The 16,890-nt window shown below is 52.5% G+C and overlaps 1 protein-coding gene across 1 annotated transcript; it reads right to left on the minus strand.

Moving 5' to 3' along the window:
- Positions 1-9,977: 9,977 nt before the first annotated feature.
- On the minus strand, positions 9,978-13,169 carry A4GNT (alpha-1,4-N-acetylglucosaminyltransferase). Its single transcript, XM_014870330.2, has 3 exons — positions 13,036-13,169; positions 11,930-12,379; positions 9,978-11,031 (listed from the first exon to the last, which is right to left on the minus strand). Exons 1-3 carry the CDS (start codon positions 13,150-13,152, stop codon positions 10,420-10,422), a joined length of 1,179 nt encoding a protein of 392 aa, XP_014725816.2. The 5' UTR covers positions 13,153-13,169; the 3' UTR covers positions 9,978-10,419.
- Positions 13,170-16,890: the final 3,721 nt, after the last annotated feature.

Below are 16,890 nucleotides of genomic sequence, written 5' to 3' on the forward strand. Positions count from 1 at the left end.
CTCTGCTGCCACATCATTCCCACCCTAAGTTGTTCCTTCTCTGCATTTATCCCCAGTTGCTCCAAGTTTTTATTTTATACCTTTATTACTTCTGTTTCCAAACCCCAACACGATTTCTTCGTCCCCTTGCTCAAGGTTCTGGGAAGGCAAAAAGTGGGAAATTCCATGTTTGTCCCCAGTCCCACACAGTGGGTAAAGCCCTCAGTTGCTTTGGTTTGTTGTTTGAGTTATCCCATGTGGGCAGGGAGTCCCCAGGAAAGTCCTGTTCCAAACAAACCCTTCTGGGATGTCACATCACCCACACTTGAGAGCTTCCAAAGGTGTTTGGGCAGCACTTGGAATACTCAGAGCCAGGAGTCTTGGAGACCAGGAGGATCTGATGGGGCTCATTCCACCATGGGACAAGTTCTTGGTGGGGTTTCTGGCTCTGGGGGTCTGGAGAGTGCTCCAGGGAGGGACAGGGGGGTTTTGAAGCAGCCTCAGCTCCAAGGAGCAGCTTTGGGGATCAGCAAGGATTCAGCCCTACAGCAGCTGGTGTCCCCATAGCCTGTGACCCTCCGTGGACCTGGGAGAATTTGGGATTTGTGCTGGGAGAGACATCTCGGTGTCCTGCTAGGCCTGTGTGCCCACATGACACGGGGTTTTGTAGGAAAAGGGATTGGCAAACACGGCCAGAGCTGTGTTTCACCCTGCTCAGGTTTTGGGAACAGGCAATGTTTTTTTCTGAACATTACAGGTCAGCCCACATGGGATCAACATGCAGAGATTGTAGCACCCCAAATGTCTTCTCTGGGGCGTTTCTGGGGGCATTTCTGGGGCACTGCCCACTGGGTCAGTGGGTACAGATGTCCCAGTCCATGTGTTTGGAGGACACGATGTCCCCTGCCCTGGGATGAGGGGGAGCTCTGCTGGACCCCTTGCCCTGCCTGCTTTTCCCATCCCTGCTGGCCCAGCTCACCCCTCAGGGGGAGGGGAGCAGGGGTTTTGTCATCCTTGGGCTGCTGCTGATGCCTCACCTGTCCCCTGCACGTCCAGGTGGAGATTCTTTTCCCAGTCTGAGGCAGATGAGCCTGGCATTGTCATTCCCCAGGACAAGGCACAAGCCCTCAGCAGCACCACCCATCTCTCAGAGCATCCTTCGAGCTCCAAGCCCTGTCCAAATCCCAGGAAAGATCCCTGACACCCCTCATTTCCCAGCTGTACATAGCCCAAGATACAGCCCATGTTTGCTGAAGAGTCACTTTTTTGGGAATTTTCAGGCTATGGGGAATGTGCAGCATTTTCTCTCGGGAGGTATTTACAGCTCAAAGAGGTTTTGTGCCCAGGAACGTCCTGGGGATGTAAAATATGAGAAGTGAAGGGAGGGAGTGGGTCTGGCTTTGGGCACCTCTGTTGCCTCCCACACCCCCCCAGCATTCCCAAATAACCCAGGGAAAGGGGGAATCGCCATGCAGCGAAACAAACCCAGGAACGCTCCCCAAAAACACCTCCGGGAGACGGTAAGAGTCGAAAGGAGGGATGCGGGGTCCGGGTGGCTTTTTAAAATGCTGTTTATTTTATCCAGATGATGCAGCAATTCACGGGTCGTGGGTGACAAGAGCCCAGCCCACAGCGGTCAGCATCAGCTGTGGGTTCGTGTGAAACCACTCCAGTTCTGGTTACAATGCATTATATACTTTTATTTACAGAACATTGTAATGCGTGATAACTAATCAATATTTTTACCATTACTTATAGCTTATTATCACTACTAACATTACCATATTTATGCTATCATTTTCCAGTCATAAAAAGTTAGTATGTTACAGTTTAAGCTAGAAATTGTTTTTCATTTTTTTTGCAGTGGAAAATTTTGAGAACTTTTTTATATTTGCAACATTGGCGTTTTTGTTTGCTTGTGAAAGCCTTTTTGCTTGGTAAAAAACCTCTTTTGTTTGAGGTGGATTTATCTTTTCCTTTGAGTTATAAACACCTTTTTCAACTCATTTACTCGTTTTAGGAGACATTCACGGCGAAAGTCACGGGGCCACTGCTTTTTCTCGGTGCTGTTGCCACCCGGAGCAGAAGTGGTACCCTGCTGTGGGGATGGAGCATCCCTGGCTGCCCGTGTCCCTGCACCGGCTCTGCACGGTGCTAGGTGGTGGTGTTGCATTGCCGGCAGCTCGGCAGTGCTCCCGGGAAGAGCTCTTTAATATGTTTGGCATGAAAAGGGTGAATATCCCCGTGAAATCCCCGTGCCGGGGGCTGCCGTGCCCTCACACACCCTCCTTCCCTCGGGGAGAAGGAGCCCTGGGAAATTTAGCTCAGGAAAGGCTGCTGGAAAGGCGGATTTTGACGGGGAGATCCTAAAAAGCAGCTTCAAAGGTGGGAGCAGGGAAGTTTATTCCCTGTGTGACTCTGTGGCTCTGCCTCCACCATCCCATCTGCCTCTCACAGGGGGATTTTTCCAGATGGGTGGGGTTTTGCTGCTGTTTGGGTTGCTTCCCCCTCTTTAAAAAACCCCCATTTTGGAGCATTTATTTTGTTCCTGGAGCAGCTCAGGGCGGGTGGCACTGGAAGGACAGATACTCTGATCCACAGGCTCTCCAGCTTTTCCTCCAGCACATCCTCCAGGATGGGGTGGCACTGCTCCTGGAGGTTTGGGGTTCTCTGTGGGGTTTTCAGCAGCCTCCCTGTGGGGGTGGCCCCCTCCCTGAGGTGGGTGCTGGTACCAGTGCAGTGAGGACTGGGCAGGGAATGGGGGGACCCTTCTCCCCTTGCTGGGTGCCAGCAGCCCCAGAGCAAGGAACTCCTTGTTCTCACAGCCTAAATCCCCCTACAAAGCAGCAAATGTCCCCCCTAATTCAATTAATTCCTGCCCAGAGCTTTCCCAAAATCCCAGCCAGCACCTGGGGTTGGGAAGTGCTGGTCATGGAGCTGCCCAGCCATGGGGAGCAGGAATTCATCCCCCCTGTGCCCCCAGCAGCTCTGCCCAGCACTACTCCATCCCCATCCCATCCCATCCCATCCCATCCCATCCCATCCCATCCCATCCCATCCCATCCCATCCCATCCCCACAACTCCCCAAGCCCAATGCCAGCTTCATCCTGGTGCTCTGGGGACAAGGATGGTCCCAGCTCCAGCATGACCCAATGGATCTGCACCAGCACCACTTTGGTCACCCCCAGGGACCCCACTTTGGGTCCCTCCAGTGAGAAAAAACATGGGAGGGTCAAAAGAGGCCCCAGCATGGAAGCAAGTCCTGATCAACACCTGCTTTTCCTGTATGGAAAGCATGGACAGCTGTCCCTTTGGGGTGGCACCAGCCCTTGGAGAACAATCTCTGACCTCAAGGACAGTGGCTGGAGGATGTCAAAGAGGTCACAGTGCCCTCCTTGGGTTTAGGACTGGTTTTATTTTCTGCCTGTGTTAGGGAGCAGCAATCCCCCATTGCCTTGCCCTGGGCTGCAATGAAGGATCCTTGTTGGTATGCAAATAACCATTAACAGAGTTTGAAGGGGGAAAGGTCACCCCTTTGCTGTGAAAAATGATGGGAATCTCATGGAAATCTCATTCCTTTGGGATCCGGCTGTGACTCCAAGGAACAATTCTGGTTTGGGAGCTGTGCTGATGTGGAAGGACTGGAAGTGTCCAGCCCATGGCTCATGTGAGGGGAAGCACAGGCAGCTCCCTGCAGGGACTCCATGGCTGCTAGAGAGGGAGGCAGAGAAGAGATTGTGCTCTGAAGGGAAGGAAGTTATGAAAAATGTATCTATATTCAAATTGATTCACTTCAAAATGCCATCATTACCTTCAGCTTTGTTTGCTGAGAGCAGTTGGATCAGTAAAGAAACAGACTGGGCATCAGATCATTTTTTGGTAATTTCTGGCAATTTTCCCTCCCTCTGCAGAATATTATTATGAAATGCATTCAAAACCAGAGCAGAAAAGAGCAAATTGAACATGGATATTCCCCAAGAGCTGTGTCCCTTCTGCCGACCATACCTGAGAGGGGCCAGCTCGGGGCCTTATGTCCCCACTGCACAATCACCTGGCCATCAGATGCCACCCTGTCACACCCCATGTGTCACTCACATCTGATGACAAGGAAAAGAGGCTCTCATCTGGAATTTGAATCGTGGCTCTGATGGATGACAGCCGGGTGGGTGACTCTGCTGACGATATTCATGTGACACTTTGTGTTTAATGAGTGCCAAATAGAGTAAAACATCACAGGATGGGCTTGAAATGGGGCTTGAAATCAGGCTTAGTCTAAGCTCAGCAAATATTTTACGGCTGCTTAGAGTTAAACATCTGCTTAAATGCTCTTAATGAGCCAAGGACTCTTTTTTTTTTTTTCGTTATTATTATTATTTCACTTGTCTTCTTTTCCCAGGTGTCCATGGCCTTGGGCTGCTGCCCAGGATGGGGGCTGAGGCAAAAAAGGAATGAGAAGATGGGAATGTGGTAAAATGGGTTTGCAGCCACCTCTTCCCCTCACCAGCCAGGGAAGCCCTCTGGATTTTTATTCACCATTGGGATGTCTTCCAAAGGGCAGAAGAGCAGGTACAAAATCTGCTGGTGACAATTTTGAGTCTTCTCACTGGTCATGATAGGACAAAACTTCAGTCATTTCTGGGGTTATTTCCCTTGATAATTGAATCATGGAATCCCAGTCTGGTTTGGGTTGGAGGGGACCTTAAAGCCCATCCCATTCCACCCCTGCCATGGGCAGGGACATCCCCCACTATCCCAGGGTGCTCCAAGCCCTGTCCAACCTTGAGGGTTTCTTATGGCCATGGACACAGTCTCATCCATGCTCAGAGAGTAGATTTAGATGGAATATTGGGAAGGAATTGTTCTCTATGAGGGTGGTGAGGCCCTGGCACAGGTGCCCAGAGGAGCTGTGGCTGTCCCTGGCCAGGGGACAGGGCTTTGAACCTCATCCCATCTCCTCCTCTGCAGCTTTTCCAGCCCTCTCCCACTGCTCAGCCCTCATGCTTCTGCCCTCCTTCCTCCTTCCCATTCCTTCACTGCATTTCCCCCTTAGGCAGAGCCCAGATCTGGAGATTTCAGCTTCCAGCCACAGGCACTGCCCTGCTCACCGGTGCCCCCTCTGCTCTGCTGGCCTTGGCTCAGCGCTCACCCCCCTGACTCCTCACTGTCATTGTCCCCCAGGGTCCTCAGGCCATACCCCACCACCTCTCTACCTGCAGCTCCTGCACTTTCTGGGCTGGGAAGAGAGAGGAGCTGTGGGTCCAAAGGGAGCCCAGCCTTGGATAGGCACCCCCTGGCACCCCAAAACACCTGTGTGCCCCAGGAGCACAGGAAGGGGGTCCCCCTGGGCTGTCAGCCTGTCACTGCACCTGGGCAGGTGGGGCAGCCTGCTGGGACATCCTGTCCTGCCTTGGGGAGTCCATGGGGAGCTGCTCCCCCTCCATGGCACTGCTCCTGCTGGCCTCAGCCTGGAATGCCGTCAGGAAGAGCTGCCTCACGCCCTCCAATGCCTCACACAGCTTCATCCTCTCCTCCTGCCACCTTTCCAAATCCCTCCTGCCACCTTTCCAAATCCCTCCTGCTCTCCTCCCCTTGCTGGTGAGCTCTCTGTTTCCTAAAGGCTGTGGAAAATCGGGACAGGAGAGGTTTCAGCTGCAGAGCAAAAGCACCAGGGCTGGGGATTCTGCCCTGCTGCCACTGGGATGAGCACCAAGGGCACTCCTTACACCCATCCTGTGTTCCATCTCTCCTCCCCAATTCTTTTCCAAGCATGCAGCAGTGCCCCCTTCCCTTCCCTTCCCTTCCCTTCCCTTCCCTTCCCTTCCCTTCCCTTCCCTTCCCTTCCCTTCCCTTCCCTTCCCTTCCCTTCCCTTCCCTTCCCTTCCCTTCCCTTCCCTTCCCTTCCCTTCCCTTCCCTTCCCTTCCCTTCCCTTCCCTTCCCTTCCCTTCCCTTCCCTTCCCTTCCCTTCCCTTCCCTCTTGGGTTTCAATGCAGGATGTGACCAGGGCTGTGTATTCTGTCACCAGCTGTTAAACCAGGTGTTGCAGTGTTCTTTATCTTTTCCCCAACCCATCCTTCCTCCAGGAGATCTCTCCTGTTCATGGCCATGGAGTCCCAGGGCAGGGCTGATAAAATTCCATCATCCCATTGGGAGATGCTCCACCCAGGGGGAGGAGCCAAGCATTCCCTACCCAGATCAAAGCTGAGATTTGGAACATCAGAGCAGCCTTTTCCCACTGGATTCCAGAGGAAAACCAGACCCTTCCTCATCATCACTGGAGCTTTGGAGGAAAACTGCACCTTCTCCAGGAGCCCTGCTCCACCAGAACCACATCTGTCACTGCAGGAGGATGCAGCCACCATGGAATGGGACTGCACCAACACCCTGAGTGACTGATGGGGTGTCAGGTTGGATTCTGACTCTGTCAGTGCTTTGGGTTTGTTCTCTGTAATATTGTATTTCTATTTTAATTTTTCCTAGCAAAGAACTGTTATTCCTGTTCCCATATCTTTGCCTGAGAGCCCCTTAATTTCAAAATTATAATAATTTGGAGGGAGGGGGTTTACATTGTCCATTTCAAAGAGAGGCTGCTGCCTTTCTTAGCAGACACCTGTCTTTCAAACCAAGATACCCTCCCTTCCCTCTCCAATCCCACTTGTCTCCCACAGTTTCACCTCCAGCTTTACCACGTCCTCCTCCTTTTGCTTCATTTGCTTCTTCTTCTGCCTCTCTGAAAGCTCAGGGCAGCAGAGGGGCTGTGAGCAGTGGTGCCATCTGCTAATTCCTGCTGGGATTTTGGGATTACTGGGATTTTTCTTTGGGTGGGATGGGAAATCGCCACTAAAGCACCAAGCAAAGCCACTGTAGGGTTTCAGGGTGGAGAAGCAGGTAACTGAGCTGCAGGAAAAGCCAGAACAAACATGGCCATGTGGCCCCTGATTATTTTATCGATTTATTTATTGCAAATTTGAAGAGATTGGTGGCTCACAGAGCAGTGTGGTTTTGCCCTCTCCAGCATCCCAAGTGCCCTGATTGGATCCAAGTGCAGCAGGCAAGATGCCTCTGGAACAAAGCACAATCTGTTGCATTTGCTGTGGTTGAAACCTGCCAGCAAAGAGCAAAATCAGCTTTTTTATCTGCCAAGTTCAAATACTGGTCACAGAGGAAGCTGTGATGAGGCTCCACAGCTCCCACAGCTGCAGTGTTCAGGGTCTCAGTTCCTTGCCAAAAAAAAGGGACATGGGGAAGGTGAACCCTTTTCCACTCTAACAAACCCTTGTCCCAAACTCCCCAGCCTAACTAACCCCTAAACATCCTCACAGTCCCATGGAATCTTTGTGTGGAGATCCTTGGGGAAACTGAGGAGCTGCAAATGCACCTGAGGTCTTGTATTTGGCTGAGCTTGAGAGAATTTCCCTTGAGGGAAAGGCAGCAGGCAGAGAGAATTCAGCCAGAAATGTGGAAGAAAGAAGTGATAAAAAGTTGCCTCCTGTGGTCCATCTGGTTTCCAGCATCTTCATTCCAACCTGCTTGGGAAAGTGAGAGCAGGAATTGTCTCAGAGCTCACCTGGCTCAGTGGCCTCTGGGTGCTGGCACTGCGTGTGGGCTGGAAGGGAGGAGTTGATCATGAAGGATTTGTGGCAGAGGTGGCTCTGGAGAGGAGGGAAAAGTCGTCAGAAAGACTGAGATCTGCAGGAAGGGACAATGCTCATGTTCCCAGTGAGGCAGGCAGGGCTTTGGTGCTTTACAGCAAGAGGGGAGACCTGCACAGACATGGATGTGTTGGGAGGATGGAAATGGAGGGGGTCAGGAGCTGTTTCTGTCTGAAACCAGGGTGGGGCAGGGAAAAATGCTGTTTTTCCAATGGAACAGTGAAATGAGAGGACCAGAGCAGTGAGGTCCTGGTTATGAGGGGATCCCGTGTTTCACGGATGGCTGGGCTGAATGAACGTAAATGACCTGGTCTGGGTGGATTTACTCTCCAGGAAGGAAGGAGGGAGTTAATTTGGTGATGGGGCAGAAGCAGGCAAAGAGAGGCACATCCAGGAGACTTCCTAATGGAAAAGTGGGGAAAGAAAATTGCCATCAAATCCAGGAGCACCCAGAAGCCTTTCACTGATGTGGAGGATGCTCAAATTCTCCATGGCATGGGATATCTATTAGCACATAGGCATCACATGAGATCCCTTGTCTCACACAGCTCTGACCACGGCATCTCTCGAAAATACAAATTTCCCAGGGGCTGTCGGGGAATCTGCCATCTCCATGAAGGTGAGAAACCAGCAGCAGGGAAAGCAGCAGGGCTGGCTGGCACCTTTTCTGCTGCCAAGGTGTAGGATACACAGGCAGGATGCAGCAACAAGTGCTGTGCCCAGGGGTGTTTTACACCCTCCCACCACGCACCTTGCAGCAGCTGCTGGAACCAGCTGCAGGAAGAGCTGCTGTGGGAAAATCAGTTTCTTCCACCTCCTGCTCTCCTCCTTTTCCCTCCAGAGCTGTGCTGCTCCATCCCTGCTGCTGGGAGCAGCCAGCTCAGTGTGGGCATCCTGCAGGCACCAGGTGTGGGTGGCCAGGCTGGTGCCCGGTGCTCCTGGCAGTGTTGCAGGTACTGCACACCCAGATTCAGCTCCCCCACCTCCTCCAGACCCTTCCCAAATGCAGCCAGCACCTCCTGCTCTTTCCCAGCTTCTCTTGGGACTTGCAGGAGGTGAGCACAAGAGACACCTCCCACGTGAGAACTTTGGTGAGGTTGGCTGTGCTTGGTGTCCTGCTTTGCTCCATGTCCTGGCAGGATTTTTCCTCTCCTGGCAGGATTCCTCCCTTCCTGTCAGGCAGGAGAGGGGAATGGGATGGGATTGGACTCATCTTCAGAGGAGCCACCAGATAACAGAGCAGAGCCTTGGAAATGCCTCTTGTGAAGGGAGCTGGAGTGGTGAAGTTCCCCAGTCCCATCCCATCCCTCCCCTCATGGACACTCCCAGAGTCAAGTCACAGGGAAGAAAAGGCAGAGATGAGGACAGGAGCAGAGCGAGGAGTGTGGGTGGTCAAAAGGAGTGGGGAGCAATGGGGCTGTCCATGTGGGGAACAGGGAGCACTTCCTGGGCTGTAACACTCCTCCCCTGCATCCCCTCGGTGCTGGGAGGTCAGAGCCATGGGGGAAAATCCATGGGCAGGAAAACCCTGCTGTAACAGAGAGTGGAACAAAGGTAAACCAGAGTGGATGGCACCGGAGTGTGACACTCATGGCTGGAGCTGAGCCATGAAAGTGTCACACGAGGGAAAGGAGAAGAAAAGTGTTCCCTTGTGTCATGGTCCTGCTCCAAAAAATCACCAGCCCTCGGCTTGGAACCACCTGGCCTTACACTGGAGTGACTTTGGAGGAACACAGGGCAAGAAGGAGCCCCTGGCACATAAACCCTGTGTGCAGAGGGCTCCCTTCCCTTGCTGAATCCCAAATTCTGAGCTGCTGTGTTTGCAGGAGATAGCATTGAGCACATGGCAAACATTGGATGACGGAGGCTGATCCCCACCTCTCTGCTCCCGAGTTAAAACCAGCTATTCAGAGAGACTCAGTGGAGATCTGCAAGCTGGGCTTGTCTTTAAGGAATTGGGTGTGTTGGCATTGTCCTGGGAAAGGGAGTGTCTGGAAGGGGATTGCTCACTGTTGGGATTAAATGGGATTTTTGCACAGCTCGACATGGGTGACTACCTCATGTCCATTCAATTCCATTTATTTAAGAGGGATTTGGGAACCTGGAGGGCCATCCCTATCCTTCCTTGGTGTCCCAGCATCCCCTTTCCAGGCGCACTTTCTACAGCTGGGATTGACCTGGGCGGATGGGGCAGAGCAGCAGCTTCCTGGAAAAAGCCAAAGTGTGGGAGCACAAACCTTTGGAAAATGTGACTCATTTTTTAGGGAGAAGTGAGCTCACAGGAGTGATGGCTTATGAACTCTTTTATTTTCACTCGCACTAAAGTCCCTCTCAAAAACGTAGGGTGTAAAGTTCATGTGAGGAAAACACCAGGAAAAGATGCTGGTTTGGGCTTCTCCTCTTTTGCCCTGGAGGCTCCAGTCCAAGTTCTGTTGTGCTTTCAACTTTTCTGACATGGGAAGCTGCTGGTAGTTCCAAGAGGAGCAGAGACAACTTTCCTCCTGTGAGGACATCCCTCTCTTTAGGAACTTTTCCCTTGGAGAAGCTTGCAAAAAGGCTCAAAGTCTGTCAGATTTGGGAAGGTTTGGTTCATGAGCACCTATCAGGGAACAGAACTGAGGCAAAGGTGTCCTTGGAGGCTACACCTGATGGATACCCACCACCATTCTCAGCATCCCAAGGGAATAGGTGGTTATGGAAAGTTCTTTATTTCTCCTACAAAGCTGGATCCCAACAGAGTGGGGACTGTGTCTGGCCAGAACGATCACCCCTCTCCTCCTTGCTCCATGTCACTCCACGTCCTCAGGGCCTGGGATATCCCTGTGCTTGGCATTCTGGATCAGGTCCTCGTAGGTGGTGGGGCAGTAGGTTTTGTAGAGTTTCTCAGCCAGGGTGTTGCTGCCGGCCACCACGACCTTGCGGTTGCGGTTCATGAAATTCCAGAGGTGCAGCGCGTAGGAGTGGTTGAAACTGGGGCTTTTATCCCACACCTGGTAGTACCGGCTCCAGGCTGGGTACGGGATGGGGTAGAAACGCTGGGGGTTGAGGAAGGAGATGTTCTGGCAGCTGTGGTCCTCGGTGCCTCGGAAATCTGTGAGGTTGCAGAGCGTTTTGAGCATCCTCGTCATCAAGAAGGGGCCCTGGTTGCCCCAGATGTTGCCGTTGTACTTGAGGACGAAGTTCTCCATGCAGTCCCAGACGAACTTGTGGCGGGCAGGGAAGCCGAAGATGCCGTTGCTGGAGAAGCGGGATTTCTGCGCCGCCAGGAAGCTGTGCTGGGGGATGGGCCGGATGGAGATGACATCCGTGTCCATGTAGATGCCCCCGTACTTCCAGATCAGCGCCAGTCTGCTGGCGTCCGAGCTGACGTGCACCCAGTTCTTCTCCTGCTCCGGGACCACCTGCGGGGTGGGAAAGGCGAGATGAGATGCTGCCGGCAGGGAACAGACCCCATCCACCCTCGGGGCTGCGAATGGCACCGTAAACCTGCACCTGCGTGGCTGCAAATGTCACTGACAGCTTTTGCTGCCTCCAGCCTTGGGATTTTACTGGGATAAGATAAGGAGCTGGAGCAGATCAGAGTTTGTTAGCATTAGGAACGCGGGAACGTTTCCCAGGTGGTTTGATGGCACCTACAGTGTTAAGCCAATGCCACCGTGAGTCATTCACTGCTATTTCAGTGGGACACAACCCACTTAACACACTCCCGGATCCCTCCCAGCTCTTTGAACCAGGCTGCAGGCTTTTCATCAGCATTTGTTGGCATTTGAAGTCATTTTTTCACAGGAGAAGAAAGAGTTTGGAAGAAATCTGCCTGCCCTGCCCAAACAGTTTGACCAAAGCTACTTGTGGGCAGCTTGCCAGGAGCTTTTTCCAGGGTGGAGCTCACCAGATCCCACCTTGGCTTTGCATGTTGCTGTTATAGAACCTGAAATCTCTCCCCTATCTCTTATCTCCTGCAGGCTCCGTCAGAGTGAGGCAGCTCTACAAAGAGCTCAGGCAGCACATTTTGTTCAACCAGCTTCTGTTGGGGAAGATTATTAAGGCTGTTTTCTCAAAACACGTCTGCAATCTATTTTTACTGATGTTTCCTTTGCCAAAAAATCCGATTCTCCAGATAAGGCCAATCATGTATGCCATAAACAGAGAGATGAATACACAGCAAAACGCGGCCAAAATGAATCTGTTCCCAACCTAAACAATAAAAGTCACTACCTTCACACAGTCCTGCATTCCTCATTCCTTTTCCCACGCCTAGTTATAACTCCTTTCCTCTTTCCCACTCGTTTTGACACTCACCTGGTTGTACCACTGGAGCAGAGGGGTCTCCTGGAAGACTGTTTCCATCTGGAGAGGGAAAATGAAGACATTCTTCATGGAAGACAAGAGGGAGAAGGCTGTGTAGCTGGTGTTGATGTCCAAGGCCGTCTCGTTGGTGAGTCCCCTCATGAAGAGGATGATGGGCCTGTCCTGGTAAATCCGGGCGGCGGATTCCACGGAGCACGACACCAGCGGCGGCGGCTCCAGGCGCTCCGTGGTCTCCAGGAAAATGATGCTTTTGCCAAGGTTCAGCACCTGCTCAGGTGTCAGGTAGTGCTGGGCCATGGGCAAGTAGGAGAAGACACAGCTGGACAAGAGGGAGATCTCGTACAAAATGCCCGAGACAAAGCAGAAACAGAGGCATATCTGGATTTTCCTCAACATTCTTTCTTTCCTGGAGCGTTTGGGGGCATGCCTCCGACATGGGTGCTAAGGAGAGACAAGGAACAGCAAAAAGAGGAGCCAGTTATTGCTCAGCAGGACTGGGAAATGGAGGGACGTGTCTTTGGACAGTGGAAGGTGAAGGCAGTTTGGTGACAAGCCAGGTGACAATCCCTCTATGGGTACAGAGGGCTCTTCCCCCAGGGATGAAGCTCTGGGCTCCCACCTCCTTGGCCCCAGCCAGGCAGGGGGAGACAGGAGAGGTCTTGGAGAAGGGATGGGCAGCTGTATCCCATGGTGCAGGCATGGGCTTGGCAGAGAGGGAAGGACCCGGGGAGAGCAGGTGAGAAGGGTCACCATGCACGGAACCCCAGGACCATCCCTGGGGCAGACTGGTGTGGGCAACTGTTCCCAAGCACTGCAGTGCCATTCCCACACACACTAATTCCATGTGCCCATGGAATTAGGTGCCCAAGGAGGCTGTGAGGGGAAGGTTGTGATGACAGTTCAGGGTGTGTCACCCAGAGCTAAAACATCAGCATGCCAAAGGCTTTTTCCCAATCCCATCACTTCTGTTAACACTTCAACCCTGAGGGATGTGAGGGATTTGTGTCCTGCAGGGATGGGGTCCTGTGATGGACCAGAGAGAGGAAGTTGAGGATAGAAAGTGTAAGGTTTCATACAAGGGAGGAATTATGACCTACCCGGATTATAGTCCTGACAAATCTACATTTCCAGCACCTTTTCTTGCCCTGGTGGTGACTCCTGGACTCCTGCAAAGCCCAGCTCCTTGGCGAGGACACCCAAACCGTCTGGAGCATGCAAAGGGATTTCTGGAGGTATGAAATGGTGCACGGGGGAAAACCAGCTCTGCTGCTGGCTCAGCCTCAGACCCAGGAAAGGTGTGGGATCCACCTAAAAGGAAAATGAAGGGACAGGTTTGGTGAGACCCAACTTGTGCCTGGCTCAGCACTCCCCTCCCAATGCCTCAGGACATGAGGCCATACAGGCACGGGGAGCTCCTGCTGGTAAGAGGCAGGATGGAATGGGATCTGCACTGCAGGGTCTGGTGGCACACGGAATTCCCTCCTGAAATGCCACCTGGTTGCACTGAGTGGTTCTGCAGGGACCAGGAACCAGGGTCCGCCTGGAATGACAACCCAATGTCCAAGAGGCCCTGAAAGTGTCCAGAGCTTGATTGAGTGAAAGGAATGGCACGAAACACAGCTCTGTGTGCTGGGATAATTAATGAGCCTCATTCCCTGTCACCTTTCCAGAATACAGATAAGTCTGGAGCGGAGCAAACCCCATGGAAATTCCCTGCCAGAGCTGAGCTTGCACTTGAAGCTGTGGCAGCTCCCAATCCATTTCTCAGAGCTGGATCTCATCAAATTAAATATTAAAGCAGTGACTGTTCCCATCAGTGCTGCTTTCTGTGCTGCATAGCAGATTTTGCTGTTTTCCATTCCAGCTGCCCAGGGTTTCTCATCACACCCTGGGTTCTCAGGGCAGCACAGGAGTTTGGGAAGAAATTCTTGCAAGCGAGGGTGGTTAGGCCTGGCACAGGTTGCCCAGAGCAGCTGCAGATGTCTCACCCCTGCAAGTGTCCAAGGCCAGGTTGGAGCAAACTGGGACAGTGGAAGGTGTCCCTGCCCATAGCAGGGATGAGCTTTAAGTTCCCCTCCAACACAAACCTTTCTGGGATTCCATATTCTATGTTAATTTTTCCAATCCCATTCCCAGTTTCTCTCGTTGTCCCTGCACTCTGCTGTGAGTGGCAGCACCTGGGGCCTCCCTGCAGATACGGGATTTGAGCGGAAGACAGGGAATGGAGAGCAAATATCTGCGGTTTGGAAAGGCCATGCTCCCGAGGCTGCAGATAAGGCAGCCTGTGGTGCCCCGTGGGGCTCAGGTGGAACACACATGTCCAGCCCAGCCCAGCCCCACAGGGCTCAGGAGACACCAGCATTGACATTAAAATAAACTACAGTGCTCAATCCCCCAATTTCCTCCCACTTTTCCCACCTGTCTCTCAAACTCAGACAGATGCAGTTAATTTACTCTGGCCATTTGAAAAGAAAACAGAAAGAAAAAGTTGCTCCCTGGCAGGTCTGTCACAATCTGGGCTTGGCCAGATTTTGAGGCTTCTAGTTGTTGCTCTTTTTCCAGGCCAGAGTGGTTTGGGTTGGAAGGGACCTTAGAGCTCATTTTGCTCCAATTCCCTTCCAATGGAGTTCACATCCCTTAGACTCCAGGCCCAGGAAAGCTCAGTGGGATCCTTCCAATCTGACCTGGGTCATCCCAATCCTGGGGGCATCCAATGGTATCCTTAAGATAGGAACACCTTCCACTATCCCAGGGTGCTCCAAGCTCCATCCAAGCTGGCCAGGAACACTTCCAGAGATCCAGGGGCAGCCACAGCTTCTCTGGGCACCCTGTGCCAGGGCACCATCATCCTCACAGGAAGGAGTTCCTTCCCAAAATCCCATCTAATCTGCGGCAGTTCCCCTGTCCTGCCACTCCATGTCCCTGTAAATCATTCCTGCTGCTGCTCCAGCGCTGACCAGGGACTGGAGTCCCTCTGTCGCTTTTTAAATGTCGATGCCACTCTCCTGAAGCAGAAACCCCCGGCTTTGCTTTGATTAGAGTTGGGACCATGAGGACATTCCCATTACTGGATTCATATTTCTGCTTTGATGGCCCACAGATCCGATGTCTCAGGTCTTTATGAGCAGCCCAGCAAAGCCGTGCTCGCAATAGTCCTTCAAATTTAAAACAGTCCGGGAGGCATTTTATTTGCAAATTGTGGGCAGAGAATGAGGAGCCACTCCAACACCTCCCTGCTCTGTGCACGACATTGTGAAGAGAAACACGCATCTTCATCTCCTCATTCCGGGAAATTGTTTTGCTTGGTTGGTTTTCCAAAACCCCTGTGTGGCGAGTTATGAATTCTCATCACATTTGACCTGGAGGCTGCTGTTATCAAAATGTTCCCTTCCCTGCTCGAGTTAAAAGGACTGCGGAGCTGAATGTTAAAAATAAATCCCGGCCATTGAATAGATTACCCTGCTGAGTGTGATGATTCCGGGATGCGCTGCTGCCTTGATGGCCCATCTTGTAAAGAGATTTCTTTTCTTGGGGCAATTGCCGTGTTTCAAGTGCGGGATGAGAACGGCTGGGAGACTACAAGGGAGATTACTACAGGTGCCTGTGATCACTCCTCAAGGCGGCCGTGAGACACGGGTGCTGGGAATACAGCGGGATTTTGCCACCAAAGAGGGGCAGTGATGCTGCTGGGTCCTGTGCCCTCTGCACATCACACCCCTGGACAGCCCACCAGCCCTGCAGGGACTCGGGCTCAGCTTGAACAAGGACTAAAACTCCTCATTTGCTGAAAAGGATTTTTAAAAATAAATAAGTAAATAAATAAACAAATAAATAATCCCAGCGTCTGCAGCTCACAGTTTGCCCAGCCCTTGAGCCCAGACCTCTTTTCAGTTTTAGGCTCTCCAAAGTGAGAGCTGCATCACAAACTGCAGTTGAAGCACCACAAGCAAGTATTGCACAGTTCTCTGGCAAACCCCACTGAACCCACATCCCCGCAGCTCCTGGAATCCCTCGGGATTCAAAGCAGAGATCTCCGTCCTTTCGCCTCTTCCCTCTCTGCAGCTTTCCTCTGAGAGCCGCCGGGATTTGCCTTTGGGATGTACCTACGCTGCTTCTGGGAATAACCCCAGGCCAGTCCCTGATTTCCACACAAACAGCACTTCCTGAACACACACCGATTTATTTTTGAGTCGCCGTGGGATTTGCTCGAGGAAATTACAGCTGCAATCAAGCTAAATGCACGTGCAGGCACTTCAACCCCAACTTGGTCCCATTTAGCACCAGGCACGTTTGGAAAGAGCTTTCTAATGGAAAACCCGTGCGAGGAATACACCCGGTTCACGGCAGACTAATTAATGCAGCCGATCTGATGCTAATGAAGGCGCTTCTCACTGCGCTGGGCCACGCCTGCCTTGCCATCCCCCGGCTCAGCAGGTTTAGGGCTAGAGCAGAACTCACCTGAGGGCTGCCAGGGGCAGGTGAGCTGTGCCGGCTGTTGGGAAGCTCCTGTGGGAGGGATGCAGAGGCAGAGGAGAGCCCGAGGAGCTGCGCTGCGTCCCCGCCGTGTCCTGCCCTGGCAGGGCTCGGAGCAGCCTCATGGCTCGCTGTGCTCCAGCTCTGCTGTTTGCATTGCGGGGTGCCCAGATAAGGCTCAGCTGGGGCTGTGCTCTCCCAGCACTGGGCAGTGCCAGGTGCTCCGGTGGCCAAAGGTGAGTCCCCTGCTCTGCCAGCGTCACGAAGGATGGGCGGGACTGGGAAAAGGCACCTTTTGGGAGTGGATTGCAGCACAGTCAAACTTTTCTCTTTGTATCCAGATCCGCGCCTAGGGAGGATCTTGTAGGGCAAGGAACAATTTTTCTGACCACATCGGTGCTCTGGATACTTCCAAGGAAGGCAACGACACGGATTCCTACACAAATCCCAAATCACACTGCACAGCCTGGAGCACGGCC

Source organism: Sturnus vulgaris, chromosome 10 (assembly GCF_052056855.1).
Source record: "Sturnus vulgaris isolate bStuVul1 chromosome 10, bStuVul1.hap1, whole genome shotgun sequence".
NCBI classification, from domain to species: domain Eukaryota; kingdom Metazoa; phylum Chordata; class Aves; order Passeriformes; family Sturnidae; genus Sturnus; species Sturnus vulgaris.